General features: G+C 40.7%; 1 protein-coding gene across 7 annotated transcripts in view; it reads left to right on the top strand.

Moving 5' to 3' along the window:
* numbl (NUMB like endocytic adaptor protein) overlaps positions 1–24160 on the top strand; it is a 66329-nt gene that overhangs the window by 30360 nt on the left and 11809 nt on the right. For 5 of the 7 annotated variants that reach the window (XM_088300273.1, XM_088300270.1, XM_088300269.1 and 2 more), the window contains exon 2: positions 22133–22283. In XM_088300273.1, coding sequence (XP_088156399.1) covers positions 22158–22283 — 126 coding nt within the window. In that variant the 5' untranslated portion in view covers positions 22133–22157. Of the gene's footprint in view, positions 1–11682; positions 12033–21150; positions 21312–22132; positions 22284–24160 lie in introns of those variants that run through there. The other 2 variants (XM_088300271.1, XM_088300275.1) reach the window with 2 other exon arrangements.

Here is a 24160-nt window from a genome sequence, read left to right as displayed (position 1 = left end):
CACTCCCCCACCTCTCATCTAGTGCTATTGTTCCATTGATGACAAGGCCCACGTGCCCCCCTATTCAACCTCCTGGTGGGGGGTAGGCGGGCTCTTTGTCTGGCGGCCATTGTCCCAGACACGCGCTCCCATTTGACGGACACACGTGCTGATAAAAGAGAAAGGAAGAGGAGGGCCCACCGCTGGCCATTCTTTTCCATGGTGGTGGCGGTGAAAAGACGAGACGCGCTGACCATCTGTGGTGCGTGTCTGTAATCTCTAGTGACTGCATGCACTCACAAACGCACTTGTTTAGTTTGCAAAAGAATCCCCTCATTTGAATCGCCACACTTTACCAAGTGTGGCAAAATGGAGCCAAAAACCCTGGGGTGCAAGTCCCCAAGGTGGCGTTGTCCGCTGTTTTTTTTTTTTAAAACATCACATTGCCGCACAAGGAAACAATGCCAATGAGCCAGTGATGTCTTCTTTTGTGAATCTCTGAGAAATATCATATGGTTGGAGTGGTATTATTATTATTATTATTATGGTACTTTTCTGTGATAGAACGTGACTACGTTTACGTGCACTCATTGACTATAAAGGCAATGTAAATATAATATAATATAATATAATATAATATAATAAAAAATGATATATAAAAATAAGACCCCTGGGTTACCATCATATAAACACGATCTTGCTCTTTCGAGTGCAGGTAGCACTTGTATGCGTGGCGATGTCGCTTTCTCTCATAGCCAGAAGTCAAGATAAGCAAGCCTACCTTGAAAACATTAATTTGGGCAAAGCGTTTCACATTATTTTCTGTTTCTACAATGCGTTTCACATCACGGACGCATTGAGTTGACATTAGAAAGGCACATTTGTTTTAGTAATATGAGCGAGTACAAAAAAAGATCAGATTAAGCCCAAAAAAAATCAAAGAAACAAAAAAAAAAAACTGAAAAATCCCTTTTGGGCATTATGCAGTATGAACGTAGCAAACCAAGCAGAGGTAAACAAAGTCGGTAGACACAGCACAGAACCACACTTTTGGAGCGAGGAGGGAAACGACTGCTTTATTCCTGTGATGATTTTTATTATGTTTTATTCATGATAGAAATTAATGAACGGAAATGACATCTATTTTTATCTGTTTGTTGCCGGATCTCAATTACCAGGACTTACTGTAACTGTAACCGCTCACACACGTAAAGGGGTTATCCCAAATATTTCAGAAACCTGAATGTTGACTTTCACACGGATTTTGACTGCATGTGAACATACTCAGTGAATTTACGCCTTTTTACGCTTTTTCTCCTCTTTCGTATTTGTCAGAAATATGTGAATGAGTTGTGTGACAGCGTTTTCTCGCTAACACTCCAGGACACTGGTCCCCTTGTTTCTTTTCTGTTTTCCTCTCTGATAATGCATGACACCCCCCCCCCTCTGCTTGAGGGTCTTCACCTCAGTTGTGTTTATTCATTTTGTTCTCAGAAATCCTCTGAACCGGACGCACCAAAATAGATTACTTACTGCCTGATTTTCATCAGAATATAAGTCAACAGTCGAAACTTGTGCGCCACTCAGGACTTGCTTCTTTCAAGCAGTACATTTCATTTTAGTTCTCCACATCCAGTTGAAATGGTAAACCTCTGCAGAGCGTGTGGGCAGGATGGTGATACATCACCGACATAAATAGTGAAACATGATACGCTATAGTCCTCCAGTAAATTCAACAAAATAGTTGGAAATCAAACGAGAACACAACTTACAATAATGCAGGACATGCTGCTTTTCATGTTCTTTGTTCTCAGTGTGCGTCTGTCCGTGACAAGAAGACACGCTTTGCTTGAGACGGAACATGTTTTATGTTCCCATTATTGCGAAGCAATGACAATTGCCTGTCAACCAATCAGGAGACTTGAGTGTATTTATTTTGCCACTTTAAGTATTGGTAATGTAGCAGGCTGCCTCGTACGAAAAGAGTCAAGGTGCCAAAACGCATAATTGTACAGATTAGTTATTTTGGCACCGCAAACGATGTTTAACGATGGTACTGGGAATTACAAGTTGGGTCATACTAAGCTGTTTGGTGATTTTTTTCTTTTACTTTTACATTCATTCTTCTTCGCTCAGACTCTGCTTTTAGTGCTTGTCAATGGGACTGGACCACCCCGTGAAGGTCACAGTATCCACTTTGCACAACTATAGTGTTCTTCATCAAACTAAAAACATGTTCTTTGGGAATGAAAATAGTCTTAATAGTCTTCCCAAGTGAGACCGTTCGTTTTTGTTGTAAATGATTTCTGTTATACGGGTTGCTTGAAGGAGTCTTTTTTTTTGTTGTGGGGGCAGATAGAAAAGGACAAGACAGCTTTGCCATGGGCTAAACATGCTGCATTTGTGAACAGATTAGTAGACAGATGGTAGCCGCCACTGAGGCAAATGAAGTGACAGACAGATGGATATGTCGACATCTATTTAACAGATGCATTTGTAGTGAGTCAACCTTTTCATTATCCTTAATGTGTAGGAGTTGGTCATTGTACATCAAAAAATGGAACTAGCGATGTAATGTGGACTCACTCTTTTTCATATTGCTGTACTGCCCTCCTATAAAAAGTTTCCATCCTATCAGTGCCATCATCATCATGTGCTTTGTGTATAGAAAGGCACTTTTAGGCCAAGGACGAACAGAGTGATGAGGCAGATGTTAAAAGCTCTAAAAGCCTATTGATTTTTGACTTATGGCCTTGTATATAATTGCTTTACATGCATATACGTACATAATGTATGAATGTGTTGTTTGATGGTCAACATTTTTAAATTTGGAGAGATACACCTTCCAAATGACTCTGTCAAAATGTGTTTTGATCGAGTTAATAGAGCACAACTAAAGCAGAAATATGAACATATAGTCTTTTTTTTTTTTAAACTTTTCTTCTATGATTTATTTCTCATCATCAAGACTACTCATACCACAGTTTGTTTATGATCATGTGCCTTTACTGTGCAATTTTATACTACTATTAGTGACATACACTCCAAACTTGTTGACCAGGGATGTCCAAACTTTTTGCAAAGCGGGCCGGATTTGAAGTTGCAAAATGTGGGGGGGGCCGACCTCGGCTGACATTCACTGCATAAACAGCAATATATTCAAACACATTTTAACAAGCGATTCTGTGTTTCACATTTTGCTTTTTTATTTGCATTTAAACCATCAAACATGTATTTTGGTTCATTTGAAATATGAACATCACATGCAATTGAATATTTGCTTAACATTTTATTCTTAAACAGAAGTAATTATACTCTTGAGTGCAAATAATATTTGAACATGAATTATATTATGAACATGAATTATATTATCATCATGGGAGTTCAATGTCCACAGAATTTTTGAAAAACAGAAATGATTACCACAAGTGCAGGACTAATTTGATATATATGACATATCAAATATAAATGTTGATTGAAAATTTTATTCTGGAATGAAAACCGACAACTTGTCTGAATTTGTGACTGAACAAAACAAAATTAAGTCAGTTATTTTAATGACAAATGACTTGCCTGCATTAATGTGGCGGGTGATACTGAGATCTGGACTGCAGCACAAAGGCCAGGTCTGGCTCAAAGGCAGAAGTATTAATGCGCAAGATGTCTCGCAGATGAGAGTCTGTGAGCCGTGTCCTCAGACGACTCTTATTTAAGTTCATTACAGAGAATGTCTTTTCACACAAATACGTCGACCCAAACAAGCTCAACATTTTCTTAGCAAACTCTCGAATCTCTCGAAACCTGCCTTTATCCAGCTCTCTGTAAAAGTTGGCAAGAGAAAGTTGCTGGTGCCGACTACGGCTCTCGGCGTCACACTGCAACTCAATGAACTCCAGCTGTAAATGGGCTGGAACATTGTCTGTGTCCACGGAGAAAGGTGATGAAAAAAGAGCGATGTCCTTCTCAATAGCTGCAAAATCCCGAAAGCGTTGTGTGAACTCTTCAGCCAAAGATTTCATATCTGATGCGTACCTCTTCGTTTGTGCACTGATATTGCTCTCTGGGAATCTGATTATGATTTCTTGCAGCGCTGAGAAATGTGCAGTATTGGGCTGGGTCTGCGACAGGTGTCTTTCAAACAGTTTGAGCTTGATTCCAAAGGCTTTGATGTGTGAAAATAGTTGGTTTATGACTCCGTCTGGTCCCTGGAGACTGGTGTTCAGGACATTAAGGTGCTTTGTAATGTCAACTAGAAAACCCAAATCAGCTAGCCACATGGGGTCACTTAGTTCTTGCATAGGTTGTCCCTTTTCAGCCAAAAACTCACAGATTTGCTGCTTAAGAGAGTAGAAGCGCGACAGTGCAGAACCCCGACTAAGCCATCGCACGTCAGTGAAATAGACAACATCTCCATATTCTGCATGAACATCGCTGAGAAACTGTTGAAACTGGCGGTGGCATAGCGCTCTGGAGCGAATATAGTTAATAGCCTTTATCACCGGTTTCATAACATGTTCGTATTGGAGATGTTTGGCACACAGAACTTGCTGATGAATGATGCAATGGAGTTTTACAGCGCTACCCCCTTCTTCACTTACTTTGTTACATATTAGTGTCGCTAATCCACTTCGTTCGCCAGCCATGGATGGTGCGCCGTCCGTAATAATCCCAGAAATTTTATTCCACGGGAGTTTTAAGTCATCCACGGCAGCGCAAACAGAAGAGAATAGGTCTGTTCCTCTCGTTTGGGCTTTCAGGCTCTGCAGGTCAAGTAGTTCTTCAGTAACGTTCATTTCATTGTCCACTCCTCTCAAAAAAATAAGCAACTGGGCAGTGTCCGAGGCGTCTGTGCTTTCGTCGCAAGCCAGCGAAAAAAAATCAAACTCCTTTCCTTGGACCCCCAATTGTCTTTTGATGTCTGACGACACTTCCTCAATCCTGCGTGCTACGGTGTTACGTGCCAGGCAAACTTTGGCAAACTCTTGCTGCTTCTCGGGACATATTTTCTTCGCCATAGTCATCATGCAGTCTTTGATAAATTCACCCTCGGTGAAAGGTTTGCAATGCTTCGCGATCAGTGTTGCTACCTCGTAGCTAGCTTTCGTGGCATTCTCATTTGACTCTCGGGCTCTTGCAAAATACTGCTGCTGTGAGAATAAACCCGCTTCAAGTTGCGCCAATTTCTTACTGCGTTCCTCCCCGGTCAAATTGTCATACATATCAGCGTGTTTCGTTTGGTAATGTCGTTTGACATTGAACTCTTTAAAAACAGCCACGGTCTCTTTGCAAATGAGACAGACACAGTTGTTACGTATTTCTGTGAAGAAATAGTCCAATTTCCACACATCTTTGAAGCGTCGACCCTCGCAGTCCACTTTCCTTTTTTTGTTTATTGTCGCCATTTTATAAATTGGGGGTAAAGGTCACCCGGGCTGATGCCTTGTAGTGATACTGCCTCTAGTGGGTAAATTAAGAACAGCAGTTAGGAAGAGCGCGCACTCAGTACTGTATATGTGCGGGCCAGAATGTATTAATTTTATTACAGAGGCTGCGGGCCGGATTAAGTTTGACCCCGGGCCGCATTTGGCCCCCGGGCCGGACTTTGGACATGTCTGTTGTTGACAAATACACAATTGTAGCCAATAAAAAGATGGCATTTGATGCACTGCAGTCATCCACACGGACAGACAGACAGAGACAGACAGGCAACAGAGCCTTTCACCACGGCAGTGTGCTATTCTCTTTCCATCCAAAAGGGGTGCTCCTAAACAAGGCAACTGAATACACGCTACGCCTTCATTCGCCACTCTCTTCACTCCATTAAAGCAGTGGTTCTCAAACTTTCTTCAGTGACGTACCCCCTGTGAAATGATTTTTCAGCCAAGTACCCCTTAACTCGCTCTTCAAGGTTACGAGAGGTGGCACGTGACAAGTTGGGTCGAACCATTCTAGGTTGGGGGTAATCTGGGTTTTTAAAATAATGATATTGAATAACTTACTGAACATCACATTTATTTTATGACCTTATATTTTAATTCAATAAATAATTAATTATCATTTTTTTAAGGATCGTTGTATGTTTGTTTTATTTAAAATCCTGCGTACCCCCTGGAGTTCCTTCGAGTACACCCAAGGGGTGTTAGTACCCCCATTTGAGAACCACTGCATTCGATGACTATTTATTTCACACAAATCTACCTGATTTTTACTTGAGAATAGGCGGAGGCTGACTTGTCTCCTGTCCTTCTGTCACATTTTCCGGAGACTGTCCTGCACTGCCTTCCATCAGAAGAGATGAGAAATTTGTAGCTAGTAGTTGGAGTCGTTCTACTCCCATTGCAGAGGAATACAACAACAGTTACACTATTCATGAACAAAATTTCAACAAAAATACAACTGGTTGCCACAGGATGTGGTCGCTTTGCAGGAGGAAGGTTTTTGCATGGTAATTTGATTGTCTATCGTTGCGTGAAGGAGCTAGGATGCCATGTCAATTAGCACCAAAATGAGCTGAGATTAGACCCGCTGCTGCTACCTTGGCCTTTAGACCTGACACACACACATGCAGGCACACACACACATACACACAATTCTGATGATGGAAAAATATTGACCGTGTAATCCAATGGACAAACACAAGATGGGCAAGCGTGTGCTTGTGTCTGGAAGCCACTTGAGGGCTCACTCACACACTCCATCATCATCATCCCACAGTTGGTGATTATAGGCAACATCCTTCTTTTGCAGAGGCTGTTTGTAGGGAACATATTCATTAGCGCAGGAAATAACAGTTGCGTCAAGAGACCAAAAAATGCTGAATGAAATTTCAGTCTTGGTTTTGACCAGAGGCTGAAATAAATGTGTTAGATTAAAGCATTGGTTTTGGTTTGTGCCTGAACAGTCAATGTTATATCATCACTTTTTAATGTTCTTTGGGACCACATGTTTTGCTTCAGAGGGTTTCACTGCACGCCTCAAGCTTGTGGTGTATTCCAAGGATTTTATGTAATAATTTTTTGTTCCCTTGTTTTTTTTTTTAATTTCTTCCACAGCTTAGTCACAGTACTAAAGTCAACCAACTATAATTCGCATCAATTGAGTTTCAGATAGAATATTAAAAAACAACAACATTTTGGTCAAAATTGCAAACGTTTGTTTTTCCCTTGAAACATTAGTTTAATCAACAAAATAATTGCATTTGCAGTACAAATGGATGGCAGAAGACAAGGAACGGTACTTTCCCCACATAGATTGCAAAAACATTTCCGCAACTCTCAATCAAACGTATGTTTGGTAACAAAATCCCTTTAATGACCAACAGCCATCATCAGACTTCCTACACTTTCCAAGTTATTGTTGAAACACATGAACATAGCGAGAGTCAGTCTAGTAAAGGTCAACAGAGTGAAAGTAATGCAGAGATACTGTTTTGCTTAGTCGGCTTGCCTGCAACTTCATCACCCTGCGTAAACTCACTCACACTATCAGTATGTTGGATTGCAATATAAGGGAGGGAGAATCTCTTTCTGAGGCTGGATTGCCACCGCAGTTCAAAGGGTCCAATTCCAATTTTAGGCTTATATCTGATATGTTGACTCTGTATTTATAAGTACATTTCACGTGAGAGATATCCAATATGACTGCGTTTATACTGACAGAGAGGGTAAACGAAAATAAAACATGCAATGATGCTCATTTGGAAGAGCATTGCGTCAATAGTGGCAGCAACGACATTGAAGGAAAGATGGAATCAAGAATCCAGCACGTTACATGGCTTTGTTATGGACACTTCTGCGACGCATCAGAATTTGTGATCAACATCCCTCTAAAGTAGCATATTCAGATTAGATTTAACGTCTATCCTTTTACTGTAGTAATGTAATGTAATGTAGTAATGAGTGTTTTTTTTTGTTAAATAATTATTTGAGTTGTTTGATTATATGCTTCACCAACCTACGTATTTTGATGACGGCAACCTGCATTGACCCGGTATATCCAATTATTACCTTAATACATCGTAAATCCATTCTGTATGTACTGAACACCAGTAATAGCGGTGCCCAGAGTGGATACGTGATAGCAGAGGTCTAATTTCCCATAGCTGACATTACTCTGTACTTCTTCTGGCCATGAACTAAGACAGTTGCCCAATCAACAGTGTCTCGGCTTGTTACATCTAAGTCGTCCGCGCCATTTATCATCAAGACTCAACTGCTACAAGACACAATTCTTCAAATCCGATCGAGTCTTGAAGATGCAATAAATCAATCCATACTGAGTTCTTAGCAATCAGTTATCAACTAATTAGTCATTACAACTAGGTCTACTCCAACATTTAACAAAAAAAATCTATAAACAAAACAATAGCTGAGTTTTCCTATCCTACTTTGATTTGCAGATTGAAAAAAGTAGACACAACATCGCTATAATCATAAAGATTATTCTATGCAAGTCTGCACTTGATGGTGTGCTACTCATCTCGTCAAATTAATCATTAACTCATGCACACATGCTGAAGCAGTACTGTGTGTGCGTGCGTGTGTGTGCGCGTGTGTTCATCCGTGTTTAGAGGAAGAAACGAATGTGTATGTCGCAAAAGAATCAAAATGGAATGCCGAAATGGGGAAAAATAGAGTAATTGCCAGTCAGCCTGAAATTAACTTTCTGGGACCACGACAAGATCCAAGATCCCCAAATCACCTCAGTCTCTCCTCATACTGCAATTAGACAAGAAACCCTGGCAACGACTCGCACCAAAGCCCTTCATGTTCAAGGGAACCCAAGTGAATTTCACTGAAGGGAGTCACGGCGCCAAGGAACAATCTGCATAGACACAGCACATAAACTATTTGAACCGAAGAAATACAAAGATGGAGAAGCACTCTGTTTCCTAGAAGGAACATTCTACAGAAATGATGAGGAAGCTGACAAATGCAAAGGCCTCTGTTTCAGAGTATAGAAAGCGTTTCGGGAGAATCTAGACAGAGAAGAAATGTATCAAGTGCAAACACCCGGGTGATATTAGCATAGGTGTCTCAAAAAAAATAAAATAAAACCCAACAAAAAAAATGACCGAGGTTAAATAGTGAACAAAGAGCGGCTGGATTAGAAACCGTTTAGAGGAGTGCTTACACTGGAGAATCCATTCTGCTGGAAAAAGATAGTGATGGTCGATTAAGGGAACCAGAATAACTTTTGGACACTAGCACCAGAAAAAGGAACATATCCCAAGAAAATATGCAGTTTCATCTGCAGCCATAGGGGAACGTCATTCAGAATGTGAATGGACATCTGGAACCGTCGCGAGCCTTCGCAAAGCACGTCCCCCATTCCCAAATTTTAAACACCTTGCTAAATCAGAGCAAGGCATCTAAGGCTAAAAATGGACAAAAATCGAAAGTACAACGATTTCATAAAGTTCATGGTTGAAGTCGCCAAGGAAGGAAAAAAGTTTGAAGAAGTACTGAAATAATCAGAAAACAGACAATCTATCAAGACCAAGCAAACTGTACCAGCTTGATCCAACCTTAGAGGATGGATTGCTCACCTTCAATGGGTGTCAGGTTCACCAATTGGACATTTCAGAAACACGCCATCAAAGAAGAGGAAGATGCTCCAATTTTGGCATGCAAGGAGAACGACGAGAGTTAGTGTCATTGCTTATTTCTGAGTTCTGAAACCACCGCTCCGTTTCCTTCCTTTATTGATTTCCAGAAGTGCCTATTATGTATGTGTCTTCAACCTAAAGAGGTGGGGTTATCAAAGCGAGCAGCAGAAGACACGTGAATTTTTTTTCTCTATTTGTCTGCATGTTCCTGGAAGATTACTTTATGCATGTGATTAAAAATGCGTCAAAGCATTACTCAGCAGAATATTTCAAACTTTTAAACAACATAACATCAAAGCACTTCACTGTATGAAACAGATAAGGGAAATTTAGGCCTCCACCCTCCTATCTTCTATCTTCTTACCAGCAATTGTGTATAATACTTATGAAAACAAAAATTCTTACTTGAGAGCAATATCATTCCAAGAAGATATTTAAATAAAGCAAATGTGTGATAACTATTTGACAATTACTCTTTGAATGGATGTCTGAAAAAAGCTTCTGCATTCCACCATCTGAAGTATCTCGTGATTCTACCTCGGGAAAATATCATCATGCAACTGATACTGGATAACTGTTGCAAGCTAAACTTTGGAACAGCTCACGGCCAGCAGATACTGGATTACTGTCCTGAAATTGATAGTTTCTGTCCAGAAATAGGGTGGAAGTGAAATAGAACATATAGTTCATATTCCAGAGCTACAGAGCAAGCTCGGGAAGTTCCTTTGGTACTTTACTACCGTATTGAATCAAATAATTATTAAATTAGTTATTTTATCACAATATTTTTATTTTATCAATATGATAATTGCAAAGACAGGCAAGTGATCACTCATATCATTTATGAGACGTCCATATATTATTTAATGATCAAATTTTTTTTAATGTTTGCTATTATTGTGGCTGTATCCATTGTTATTTTACCGGGCTTCATAATTACAGAGATGACAATTACTATGCATTATATTAAGAAAGTCAGGTTTTTTTTTTGGTAGTCGTTTGGGTTTAATAAATCATTATTAAAGCCCCAATGAAATTTTGCATTTTATTTTTTTTATCACTTGAATGACTAAACACCTCAGTGAGTTTCAAATTGAAAATATCAAGAGAAGATCCTGGTAATATACATAATCGCTTTGCCAACTGCCAATATTTCATATAAATGCAGTTGCATGTGCGTTATGGAGGGCCTAATTTAAGCCCCTATTCCACTGAGCGGCACACATTTGCGAGGAAACAAATGTTCGCCAAGCAGTCTCTAGACATTCTTTTCTTGTTGCAAGGGAATTTTGAACATCTTCAAAATTTTCCCGCGACAAGAAAAACAACAAACTGTTGTTGAATTGTAGATACTTAAATTGGGCATACAAACACTATTTTAAGCGTTCCACAGTAAAGAATCGGCTCCGCTCTGGTGGCTGGCGACCTCTCATTTAAGTCAATGGAACCCAGTGGTTCCCCAACTCGGATGGAAAAATTTAAGTATTTCACTAGTGGCCCTCTGAGAAAGTGGGCGTGTGTTTAGCCTCCAGGGGCGGTTTGGAGTTGGCTCCTCACTTTGTGATGTAGAAGACCCAGTTGTTTTCTTGGATTGGGGGGAGCTGTTGCTTGGAGAGCAGGAATGACCAGGAATGCTCAGAGAGGTGTGTGAATGGAGGAAAACACCACTTTGGAGATGTTTTTGGTGAGGAATTATCACTTGAACATGGCTAAAAGCTCACAAAGGTTAGTTTAGCGTGATATGGTCCCTTTAAGTCTAGATTGAATGAATGAATCCTTTTGGGTCATTTTAGAGGAGGCGATGCTTTTACTTTTCGTATTACTTTGACTTGCTCGACCGGGTGCAGTTCCACCTCCAGCTGTTACACTCAAGAGCCAGCCCCTCATCTCACCCTCTCTCCTAGTGCACTCTTGACCAGTGCGCCAAGAGCTCTGATGGAGTGCAGAAAACTGTCAGCACCCGCCATCACTCGCTTAACTATCACTCCCCTTCTCTTATTTCTCTTTTTTTTTATCTTGCCTCTCCAGTATTTCTCCACTCCCAGGATTTGGGGCAGACATTGATTTATTATTTATTTATAGCACAGCTGTGAGCATGCACGCTTGTGCAGTATTTGTTTGTTTCTCTACAACTGCCCAACAGACGCTCATGTGGATCGTGGGCACTCCTCATCGTGCTCGCTTGTATCTGTATGTGTGTGTGAAGACTCCTTTACCAAGTTAATCTCTTAAGAAGAGGTGTGGTTCTCTGTGGCTCTGCATTCGCTCTCATCCCAGCTCCTCAGTCTGAGTGGCGATATCATTGCGCACTCTCTCCTGCGCTCATCTTTTCCTTGCGCCGCTGTCGCCGCCACAGCCACTCGTCTCAAAACCTCGGCTTGTCACAGCTGCGATCTTCTCCGTCTACGATGACTTCTTGTGAGATGGGGGATGCCATCGAATCCAGGTGAGTCAGAGAGGGTACGGATGTTGTCGTCGGGTTTGTGCAGGAACTGCACGGTATCATCACTTTATGCGTAATATTTTACTGCATTTCTTGATTTGATTTGACATACTGTGTATGTTCTGACTCCAAACTGGGTCACTGGTGCGCTAGTAATCACTACTACATTCCATTTCTCTGAGCTCGATAGCGGTCAAGAGCAAATGCTACATTTTTCCTGGTGGCTGTTGTGTTATTGGCGACAGTCGCTTTTCAACCTCTGCCAAAGTGATAATAGGTCTCGTCTAGCCTGTGTCCACGGGGCTCATCGTAGATAATAGCCTTAGCAGATGCAACAACCACATGCCCTTATGGAAGAGATTAAACGTGCTATATTTCTGCAAATCCTTTCTGTGTTATATGAATGCATTTTTATGTTTTGCCCATATAGAGGTGCATGAGCATTTGGCAAGCGTACCTCTTCCGCAGCAGAAGGTATGTTTTCAATCATGTCATGTAGCCTGGAGGATTTGCTTAATTCCCGGGAGTTTCAAGACTCTTTCCTCCTCTTTCTCTCTGGCCTCGGAACAAAGCAGCAGAGAGAAACAGCTCTAATGTGTTTTGTGAAATACAGAAAGAACAAGGCGCAGAGTGAGAAAACGTAATGTGTGAAATGAGGACAAATGAAGAAAAGCGAGAGCTGCAAACACAACAGGACAGACATGAGAGGAAGGGTGTGAAAGTTGGATTTGAAAAGGAAGAAAAAAAGTGAAGATGAAGAGAGAGCAGAGGCTGTGTATATATCCTGACTAGCGGATACTAAAACTTGGCTAAATAAATGGTGGCAGAAAATAAAAACTTGAGATATTGATGTATAGTTTGGTTGTTGGAGAGATGTTAAGACTTTTTAAATGCCAAACATTGTGTTAATGTGGAAAGCTTTGCATCAGTGCAGATGTTTTCCCAAAAATGCAGACCTGCCAAAACGATGAGGTAGCACCTGATGTCATCTGGGTGGACATGACATTCTCCTTGTATGTGCGAAGGCTGCAGACGAGTTTCCTTTTTCTTTTCTTTTTTTTTTTTTCTTTTTTTGCTTATCATACACCAGAGCTGGGCACTTGACCCATTTTTGCCGGTCAGTCCTCTGGCCCTCTGGCCGCGATCTGGCTAGCCTTCCGGCCTTGACCCTCCGGTCTTACTCATAGAAATTGTCGGCCCACAACCCCGATTCATGGGCCGGACAAAAATCTACATCCGTGATTAATTGAAACCTTTTTTAAAATTTGTCAAAATGGACGCCCGGAGACCGTTCCACCCCCGGGACAAACTACCCAGCTCTGCCTTACACGAGGAATTCCTATTTTAGTTCAGGACTATTCTTCCTATTTCGTGTGTTGCAATTTATCCCACAGATGTTCATTCAAAAGTCATTAGTGTGACATGATTGTGGCATAAAGTGGAGAAAATTTCAATTCACTCCATTATTTCACTTCCATACTATACAAGACACAAATCGTGAGTCTGTTACTGTTGTTTCCGACTCCTCCGATCAAGCAACTTGTTTGTAAAGCGGTAGTTCGTGTAACGGACTGTCTTATGAGTGACAGTCTGGGATTAAGTGAATGTTGCTCGGTCACTAATGTTCATTTCGGCATTCTGGAGGTCAGTGGCTCATTCGGCATGATTGAGTGTGAGCGCGACAGTATGCGTAATTGGTGGAAAAAGATGATTGGAAAAAAACATGTTTCCTAGACCAGGAATGAGAATGAGGGACATCTCGGCTGTTACCGCCATGAATTACTGCAATAACATCCTTGTATATTAAACAGCCACTCCTCTTCTTGACTTATTTGAGTTTTCCTAACACGTTTCCATTGTCTTTCAGTCTCATACGTTGTTGAGGCTGAGGCTTATTCAGCAGCTTGCATCTTGGTGGGTGTGATCTTGCAATAACAGGCCAGCCTCTATTGTGACTGTAATTTGGGATCACTAACTTTGGTCTCCTTCATCTAACGGGTGTTTGGTGGAAGTTTTTCATCAAACAAATTGTTTTCATGAAGCTGCATTGTGCACTTGGACGCATCCAACCCATCTAGAGCCTTTTGTATGGACCCCCCTCCATTGCCGACGCTTACATAAGAAATCAAATAGAATTGTTTGCACCATTTTTTAAATGTACAGTGTAAGATATCATGTCCCACAATATGGAATTTAAAATACATTTTTTTCATGTTTATTTTATATTTTTAACTGTTATATTTTTAACTGAAAATTATATTTTTATATGTATTTTATATTTTTAACTGAAATTGTAAAAATGAAAAACGTAATTGATGCATGTTATCTACTATATGCATGCATACAATACAATACAGCTTTATTTATATAGCGCATTTCACAACAGCTGGAGCTGTAACGAGGCGCTTTTCCAGATCTAAATATTAGACTGGATTGAACTTTCATTCAGTCAATAATGAGTATGTGTACTTAAACACTGATGTAAAGTTGAAAACAATTAACATAAAGAAATGAAGGATTCAAGATTGGAAAATGAAAAGTAAAAGGAAAATTATTGATATACTGTGTGTCTATTCTGAATTTTTGTATGATATCAGAGAACCTTTTAGGGGTTACAGGCTGGTCCATGATCTGCAATCAGGAGAGAAAATACAATGTGCGACCACCGCATGACAACATGCGAGTGGAGCCTATCGACTCCACTTCTCCCCTTCATGCTTGGCTGCACAATGTCTTTGGATTAGCTTCAACACTACATCCATTTACGTCACTTTTACAGCACCTGCATGCACACAGACAATAAACGCATGTAACTCATGAATGTCAGCACACATTGGGCTGGCTTGATCTGTTACACGCTCTTACTGCTGTTCCAAGAGCAAGCACAGCCGATGCTGGATTGTTACTGGACATTATTTTGCCATCTCTCTTTTGAGGAGCAAACACAATACAGAAAAACATGTATGACAATACCTTGTTTTCCATCAGCCGTTTAATGTGTCGTCTACAGAACACCATTTCGAACTCATTGGGAAAGACTAATGTGAGTCAACAGCAAGAGCACACTCACACGTACACACACTCCCGGGCTCTGCTCAAGTGGGTTGGAAATTAAACAATGGCAGGAGGGGCAGTGTCAAAGTGGAGTGTTAAGGCCGGAGAAGGATGATGCTATATATAATCATTACGGCTGGACAATATGGCTGAAAAGTATATCACAATATAAGTATAGTATTTCATATTGGTCGATATCGATACATATGTTCTTTTTTACTATTGAAAATAACAACCTGATGAAAAAAAAGCTCAATTTATTTTGTTTTATTTTATTTTACCATATAATCCTTAACCTTTAATAAAAGGTCGACGCAACTATGAAAAAGTAAAATAAACTGGTCAATAGAAAGATTAAAGCAAGTAAGCAAGTCTTTCATCCCTACGCCTCGTGTCCATCTGAAGGTGTTTGATCGCATTAGTAAGCGGAATCTAATATTTTTGCACGAGTTGCACTGAGGCGACTTGTCATTTATTTTCAAGAAGTTTCCATGCTTGCACTTTTTCATTGGTGGTTCTTGTGCATTTAAAACACACTTTTCTACTCCACAAGTCTTCTTAGGGGCTTGTAATTGTGGCTGAAATATAATCGCCTCTGCCGACAGCTTGCAGAAATGTATTGATATTATATTGAGCGCAATTTTTATTGATATTCAGCATGTGTCTAATAGTGTTCCGTAACATCTTTCAACACGCACCTGACTTACTTTAAGCCCATTTATGCATGCGCAAGACTGTAAACCTCGTTCTTGAGATTTTTTTTTCTCCAAAAAGTCTTTTTTATAGAAAGGATCAAACACAATAGAGTTTAAAGAGTAATTTCCTTCTTTGGTTGATAGATGCTGATTTATTTATCTAAAATGATCTTATTTTCATCCCCACTTCATTAGTAGCAACGACAAATCTTTGCTCCCGTTTTTATGCCGACGTAAGAGTTACAAGAGCAAAAGCAGTGGCGTTTAAGTTTTACTGTCTTTTTTGGGTCTTGAATGTGTAAAACATGTCTGACTGTTTGTGATTTAATGTGTCTTAAAAAGAAAAAAATCAATGAAACTGGAATCACACTCAATTGTGAATTTATTTCAGACTAATTATAGATTTCATTCCCTCCTTCTGTTTTTATTGACTGCTTTACTGTTTTCTCTTTATTCTTTGCATTTACACTCGTGCCACGAGAAAGTTGAATGAAAAGTAGATTACAATAAAATAACTGGTGTTATGTAATGCAGAAAGTGTTCTGGGGAAAAAGAAACATGTTCTAGATGGCCGGTTGTTATGACACCCAACCAAGTGTAATGTGATGGCAATCCACATTCCCAAAATGCATTGCAGCTTTAGTCACGAAGAGAAGATTTAAAGCTTATTATGCAAGATGACCACCTGCTAATGAGCTTTCTTTAATACCTTACCGTAGGCAATAACTCCTGTGAAACATGATATTGAATGCAGCGACGAAGGACGCTCCGCTCGATATGCGTGCGCGCGCAAGAGAGACATAGAGAGCACGATGGAGAATGACAACGACAGCACTCACAGTGGGGGCCAAGCTGATGGTCAGGCACATGGCTCTGCTTCAGCTGTCAATTTCCATCAGTCAGCAGTACACGCACACACCTACTGTAGTACACTCCCCTGATCTCATTGTGTTGTTTCTAGAGAGCAATTGGGGATTGCGACTGAGTGATTTGTGGGACTGTGCAGTGATGATATTGACCTGGAAATGTTCAGAGTGACACGGCTGTCTGGCTCTTTCAGCGGCTGACGATTACAGAGCCCGCTTTGTGTTGTGATATGGTTTTTAGCGCACTGTCCTACTTGGGACTGAATTATATTCAAGGATTTTAACGCTAAGCCAGTACTGTTAAAAGCCAGTCATTTACTTCGCATTGAATTTGACTTGGATGATTTGTTGACTGCATGCTTCAATTCAGTCTTTGCATTATTTGTCAATTTTCAGGGTTTCAGACTAAACGTTTTCAAAATCAAAACAACAAAATGAATTTCAGTGTGCTTTTTAGTGCAACAATGTTTTGGCTGTCTTCTACCACATGTGCACTTGATGGATTTGTGCAATAAATCTTTCTGTTGGCCTTGCTAATACAGAACCGTTATTTCCCGTAAGATATGCTGATCTGACTATGAGGAGCACGTAGCCTGAAAATTCTCTCTCTTTCTCTCTCACACACACCCCCACACATCCCCACGCAGCCCCCCCCCCCCCCCCTCCCCACACACACATGCACGTGCAATGAATGAGTCCACCATGTCCTGGGTCAGATGTCAATCTAAACACAGACCGTTTATCTCAACATGGTCATGCTCTTTCTTTTTTAAATGTGTTATTATTTTGAATCCACCTGCTAAAAGTGTGTTTGTATGAGAAAGAGTGTAAGAGACAAACAGGGGGAGATAGATAGATGGATGGATGGAAGGATGAAGGACCAGAGACTTTGCATGAATTCTGGTGTCCTTATCCGGGTTACTCAGTGTCAGTTGAAGTCTGCTGGCCCCAGAAACTAGGTCAAGTGTATGTGTGTGGGGGTGCGTTGGTGTGCGGGGGGTGTGTGTGTGTATGTGTGTGTGTGCGTGCACGCACATGCGTTTGCAAGAGTGAGTGAATGTTATGCCTGTCTTTGCTTAAGGTCTGTTCATTTTATACAAGTTGGAGAACCTCATACAATTTTTTTAGGTTATCCCCGAAAATATATTAATCGGCAAAACACAGTATTTGTGCATGACATGTTTGTGCTTTTATTTTTTTTCCCAGAAGAGAAGCCAAATTCTGATGAATATGCATTTTTGGGATGTTTTAGTAACTGCTGGGTTTTTTTTTTGTTATGCTTATTTGTTCAAATTACATGTTCAGCGTTTATGCTTTTGATTACTTTGGGACTCTTTGTGGGTTTCTTGTTTAGGGTCCGGGATGCATTTATTATTGCCTCATTTTGTTATAGTGTTTGCATCCCTTCATGGGTGGACAGGGAGGCAATTGGAGTCAGTGGTGACCAGAAGCTTTGTGTGCTATATAAAAAGACACATACACTTTTTGGGATTAAATTAGGCAAAACCTTTCACGTTCTAGGTCAATTAGATGAGCATAATTATTGTCAGAACAATGAGCAAAGGATTTTCTCGAGACAATTTTTCATTACTTTCTTCAAAGTCAGAAGTTCACATACAAAAAATATGCCTCTAAAATAATTATTAGTCTGTGTAGTGTGTTCCATTGAATTGAGTACACTACAAAGACAAGATATTTAATTTTCAAATAGATAAACTTTATTTTTTTGAGGATGCTTTCAAATATTAACTCATTTTGAATTTGATGCCTACGACAGATTCTTAAAAGGCTTGATGGGCATTTTTACCACCGTTACATCACCTTTTCTTTGTAACTGACGACACTAATTGTTGTAACTTTATAGGTGATTATTTTTTTTTCACATTCTTGCTTGATGTAGCGCTTAAGCTGTTCAACAATTCAAGGTCTCTGTTGTTGTTTTGTAAGCTTAATAATGCGCCACACATTTTCAATGAGAGACAAGTCTGGACTGCAGGCAGGCTAGTCTGGTTCCCGCACTCTTACTATAAAGCCACACTGTTGGAACACATGCAAAATGTGTGTTTGGCATTGTCGTGCTTAAAATAAACTGGGGCGTCCCTGAAAAAGAAGTTGCTTGTATGGTAGCATATCGTCGTTGTCCTGTGAAAAATATTTATGTTCAATTTTGTAATTTTTAAAAAATTAAAAAATGCAGAAACTCCATTCGCGTAAAAACAAAATATCTGACAAAAATAGAGTGTTCTTCACAGGACAGCGATGATATGTTGCTGCAAAACCTTCATGTTCCTTTCAACATTGGACACGCCTTCACATGCGCAAAGTTTTATCCAGATTGTTTTGATAATATTATGGCCCACAGATGATGACATTCCAAAAATCAATACAATGCACACACAAACAATCACCAGTATGGCAAACTCGGCGCAACAGGCTGCTGCAGCGCTGCCGTTTGTTTTCGCTTTTGACTTGCACTCGTAATCACGGACTTGAGAATTGACTTTGCCTTGGAACCGAAAGACTTGAGAATTGACCGACTTGGCCCTCATCCCATCCTCACAGGGTCAACCTTTTGGGATGCTCCTTCTTATACTCACCTGTTTCCAATTAAACTGCTCACGTCCTCAATGTTCCAAACATGTTTTTTTTTAGCATTCCTTCACTTTCCAAGTCTTGTCGCAACGTGTCGCAGGCATCAAATAAAAAAAAAGATAGAATATTTACATATTTCTATTCTGAGTCATCCTCAATTTAACACCCACACGCATTCACGGACAAACAGACACACAATGCATGTGTCTCTTCCTTCCTGCTTCCCATATGAGGTGCTTTTCACTGACATGTGGTTTAAAAGAAGTGTGAGGGACTAGTATGTTCCATTTTGCCAGAATTTTGGAGCTGCTGTTGAACAGAAAACATCTGGATTATGGAGAAATGCAGTGTGCGTATGCGTGCGTGTGAGCGAGAAAGAGAAGGGAGCCCAGCCAAAGATATCAATCAGATCCCATCTGGTGACCACTAAACACAGCTGGGAAGACATGAGGTCATGCTGCCTTAGCACAGATTATACAAAAACAGAAAAAAATGCACACACACACACACACAAGTACATTCAGTGTATGTATAATGATTGTGAGAAGAAATCAATTGAATTTCCACTTAGTGTGCTCTTCGGTCGCTCGGAGACTGACTGGGGACAAGTCATGGTTGTCAACTGGAATAAGATCAAGCCGCTGCTGTGACCGTGAACAGGATCACAAAATGTTGGACTGAAAATTTCAATTGTCTTTCTATGTTGTCTAAAGTTTTGTTTTTTTTTAGTTTTTTTTTTGGCTGTTGTGAGGTTTGTGAGCGATGAGAGATTTCAGATTTTCCAAAATATCACATGTCGGTGTAGGTAGTGCGGTCTAATGTTTTGCAGATGTTTGGACGGGAAATTAATGTTTTCTTTTGGCACCGTGCCACCGGTTTGTGTAGTCTACTCTGAGGTGCTGATGGCTTTATGACCACAATGGTCTTCGTTTGGACCTTTTTATTGATTCACGCTTCAACGTAGGTTCTTTCGCTGCTTCAAAAAGTCGTGCATATGGTTCTTGTTGACTGGGTGAGGTCACAACTATGGAAAGTGTTTAGACGATGGCGTGCTCAGTAATGTCTCCGCCCCGTTGGGTCTCCAGCGACTCTCTCTTAAAGGCTGTTTACTACAGCGTTGTTCCTCATTTTGCAACGTGATGCTCGGAAAAATGAATGTGATTTTCTTTAACTCCTGTACAGCTGTACTGTCCAACGAAGGTCCTATTTACTTTAAACACTTTAGCTTACCCAGAATTTGGTACCCAAAATATGTTGAAACAAAAAAAATCAAATATTTGATTGACTTTTGAGAGTATTGATCGAATAGTGAGAGTTGTCTTTGCTTGAATGCCTCTTTGTCTTGCCTTTATTGATCAATGCTTGCTCACGTCATTATTTCAAATGACTGTCGACAACTTCAAAGATGAAGAAGGCGACAACCCACCTTCCCTTGTTTTCGTCACACGCTCTCCTTCTGTTGTAGCTTCTTGTTACTCCTAGTCCGCCTCTCTAAAGTTTAGTGTTCATTCGAATGTAATCATTTCACCACTGCTCATCTTCTCCCACTGGCCTAATATGGGGGGCACTTCGGTGGGATCTTCCCAGCTAGCGCCTCCTTTCTGTTTCACCCCACTCGCTTGGTAGTGTTCCCAGAAATGAATGGCACAAGCTACAGCACGTGTGCACTCTGAGGGTGTGCAGGTCTTTGTGTGTCCATTCTTGGCACCAGGCAGCGCATGTCTCACATGCCAGGAATGAGTAATGCCACTCAAGCTGTTTTGCAGCCATCACATATCAGTAATCCACATTACACACACGCCTGTGAGTTGAGAACGAGTGTAAATTTACGCACGCTTCCGGCACGCCAGTCATTACCACGACTGCAGCAGTGATTATTAGAAGTGATGAGTCTGAGTGTGCATATATATTTGAATGCACACCCTGACCTCCGTGTGGAGCAGATGGAGCTTTCTCTTCTCTTCAGTCTCTCGATTTTATGCTTACACTATGGACATTATATGCCTTCAGTGTCGAGGATGTGTAATTTCACACCCCGTTGTAGCCAGCATGCCGTTTTCTGGGGCAACCGGACGGTAAGAAAACATTTGCTCCTTTGAACTCTGGCTTTAAGATGAATGAAGCGACAGATGGCTGCATGGGTGGATGACAATCTTGAGCTTCTCTGTGACAAGCTGATTAAATTGATCAACTTTTCATCATAGTGAGACTTGAACATTTTTGTCAGACACCTGCAGCCTACTGTGCGACCTGACAGCGCACTCTCTCATGGCGGTGTTACAGAAAAAAAAAACGGACATAGCAGCAATGTAACCAATTTGCATTAATACTGCAACTGTGTTTTGAGCTTTAGGCAAATGTTTCCAATGCAACTCAACTCCTCTCCTGTGGCAAATGTTACTGTGGGGGGATGAAAACAGTAATTATCCTTTTAAAGCAGCCTACGTTTGGTGCCATGTTTCATTGTGCAGGCAAATTAGCATCGCAGAGAGGTTGAATGCTCTGATTAGACAGCACAGACACAATAGTATTTATAGCCTAGTGTTTGTGACGATTAGGATGCGCACCGTCTGAATGATGAAAGTATTTACTACGAGCTTTGCTGTTCATTCAACCCACTAGACGTTATTAGGCACACCTGCACCAATTTTACAATCCGACACATGGCATGAATAAAAATCTGCTTTTTTGAAGATACCAATGCTCCATTTTGATGAATTGCTCGGCATCATTATGAAAGTGTTTTCTAATATTTACCACTTTCATTCATACCCCAAAAAGTTGAAATGGAGAATTATTCAGTCTTTGGGACTGTTTTCATTTTCTCTTCTGTGCAAATTGAAAACATGCGTGTTTTAACCTGAAAATAAACAAGCTTCTTTCTCTATGGCAACAGTACCAGGGAGCACGTGACCCCGGAGATGAACAAGCTTCGTCAGAGCCTGAGGAGGAAGAAGCCCACCTATGTACCCGAGGCCAGCAGACCGCATCAGTGGCAGGCAGACGAGGAGGCTGTACGGAAGGGCAAATGCAACTTCTCAGTTCGGGTAAGCCTCCGCCAGCAGCCGTTTTTGCATTTTATTATACTTATGACAGTCACCCCTAAGATTATTAATTCCTGTCATCACAAATCGATCTTTGTAATTTATTACAGATTAAACATTAACATTGTGTGAAACAGCAGAAAAAGTTCCACCGTATCAGGACTGAGGTCCAAATTATATGATCATTGGGGAAGGTTCGTTTCCTTATTGACTTTTTTTTCTTTGTGTGCAACATCTGCAGATTTTAATCTCAACGCAAGACTTTTTGAATTGCCGTATTTAGAAAGGCATTCTTCTGTGTGATCATCTCATTCAGTGAAACGTTTTATTTAGTTGTGTAGTTTGCGACTGAAAAGTAACCCGAGGTTCACCAACAAATCTGCTGGGTTGCAATTCATTTATTTTGAAATGTCATCATCAATATAATGAAATTGGACAACGATTTCAAATTGGACTGGCAAATCAGTGCTTTTGTTAGATTGAACTTCTTTCATTTTGGGCAGCTGGCTTCTTTCGCAGCAGTACTTAGAAACAGGAATCCGAGCCTTACTTACATCTAGGCTCGATCTCTGTAATGCACTTTACTTTGGAGTCACCCAGTCCTCCCTCAAGCGTCTCCAGTTGGTGCAAAATGCTGCTGCTCGCCTTTTAACCGGAAATCGGAAGAGGGAGCACATGACCCCAATTCTGGCCTCTCTTCACTGGTTCCCAGTGCTATTTGTATTAAAATCTTGAAATGGCCTCGCCCCAGCCTATCACTCTGAGCTCCTCCACCCCTACGCACCTGCATGATGCCTCAGCTCTGCGGACCAGATGCTACTGTTGCGGGTCCTTCCCTCTGGAACGACTTTACATGACATGTTAGGCAAGCCCCCTCTCTGTCCATGTTTAAAACTCCTTTGAAGACACATATGTATTCTCTGGCTTTGGATGCTACTTGAGACTGTTCAATCATTAATTTGTATTTTAACTTAGTGTTTCCCCTGTCTTTCTTATTCAATCATTGCTGCTTTGTGTTTTACTCTGTGTATGAAGCACTTTGTTACAGCTGCAATGCGCTACACAATTGAATGGGATTGTATTGAATTCTATTCAGTTTATCCCTGTACAGCTAACCACTGGAAAATAGAGACCATATTATTTTGCCAATGAGAAAAGCGCATGCCTGTTTTCCTTTTGTTTAATCGATTGCATACAAAGACGAAGTGGTCCCTTTGGCCTGATTGCCTCCGCTCCACAGGAGGGAAGAGCTGGAGAAACAATGTCAGCTATTCAGATATGGATTGAGGAGGCTGGACGATATGACTGTTCGTGAGATGGGAACATGCGAAAGGGATGAAGAGACTCAAGGAGATATGAGCTCAAACTGAGTCATGCAATATCAGATAAAAGAGGCACATAATGAAGAAGACTTGAACATAGAAACCAGATGGGGCGAGCTTACACAAGAACAATTGGGTAAAATACGCAAGTTCTTGTTTCGCATAGACAACGTTAATAAAACAATCCCTGTTCATGTACAGCTGCAAAAACCGGCAGACAACACCGCTCACATGCACACCCACTGCTTGTTTTGATGCGGCTTTTCACCGTTCCAACATGATGTTTGAGAAAGGAAGTGATGCCAATGCTGGTTACAGTGAACATACACGTGGTTGGAATGCTTACAAAGATCATTATCTTGAACGCCGCACACTCGACAGCGCCGTTTATTACAAATGAGATGCAGTCTCTTAAGCGTATGTTCCCCAGTACAGAAAATGCAGAATGGATTTTTCATTGTTAAGAGGGAAACAATAACGTGATTTAACTTGTTTTTAAAAGTTTGTTTTTTGCTGTCAAAGACAACCTTGTTGTATAAACAAGTGGGCCAAATATTT

This window comes from Idiotropiscis lumnitzeri, chromosome 7 (assembly GCF_059441095.1).
Source record: "Idiotropiscis lumnitzeri isolate Australia: NSW breed Sydney's pygmy pipehorse chromosome 7, RoL_Ilum_1.0, whole genome shotgun sequence".
NCBI classification, from domain to species: Eukaryota; Metazoa; Chordata; class Actinopteri; order Syngnathiformes; family Syngnathidae; genus Idiotropiscis; species Idiotropiscis lumnitzeri.
Note: the sequence above shows the minus strand (reverse complement) of the source record. Positions and strands in the feature narration are given on the sequence as shown.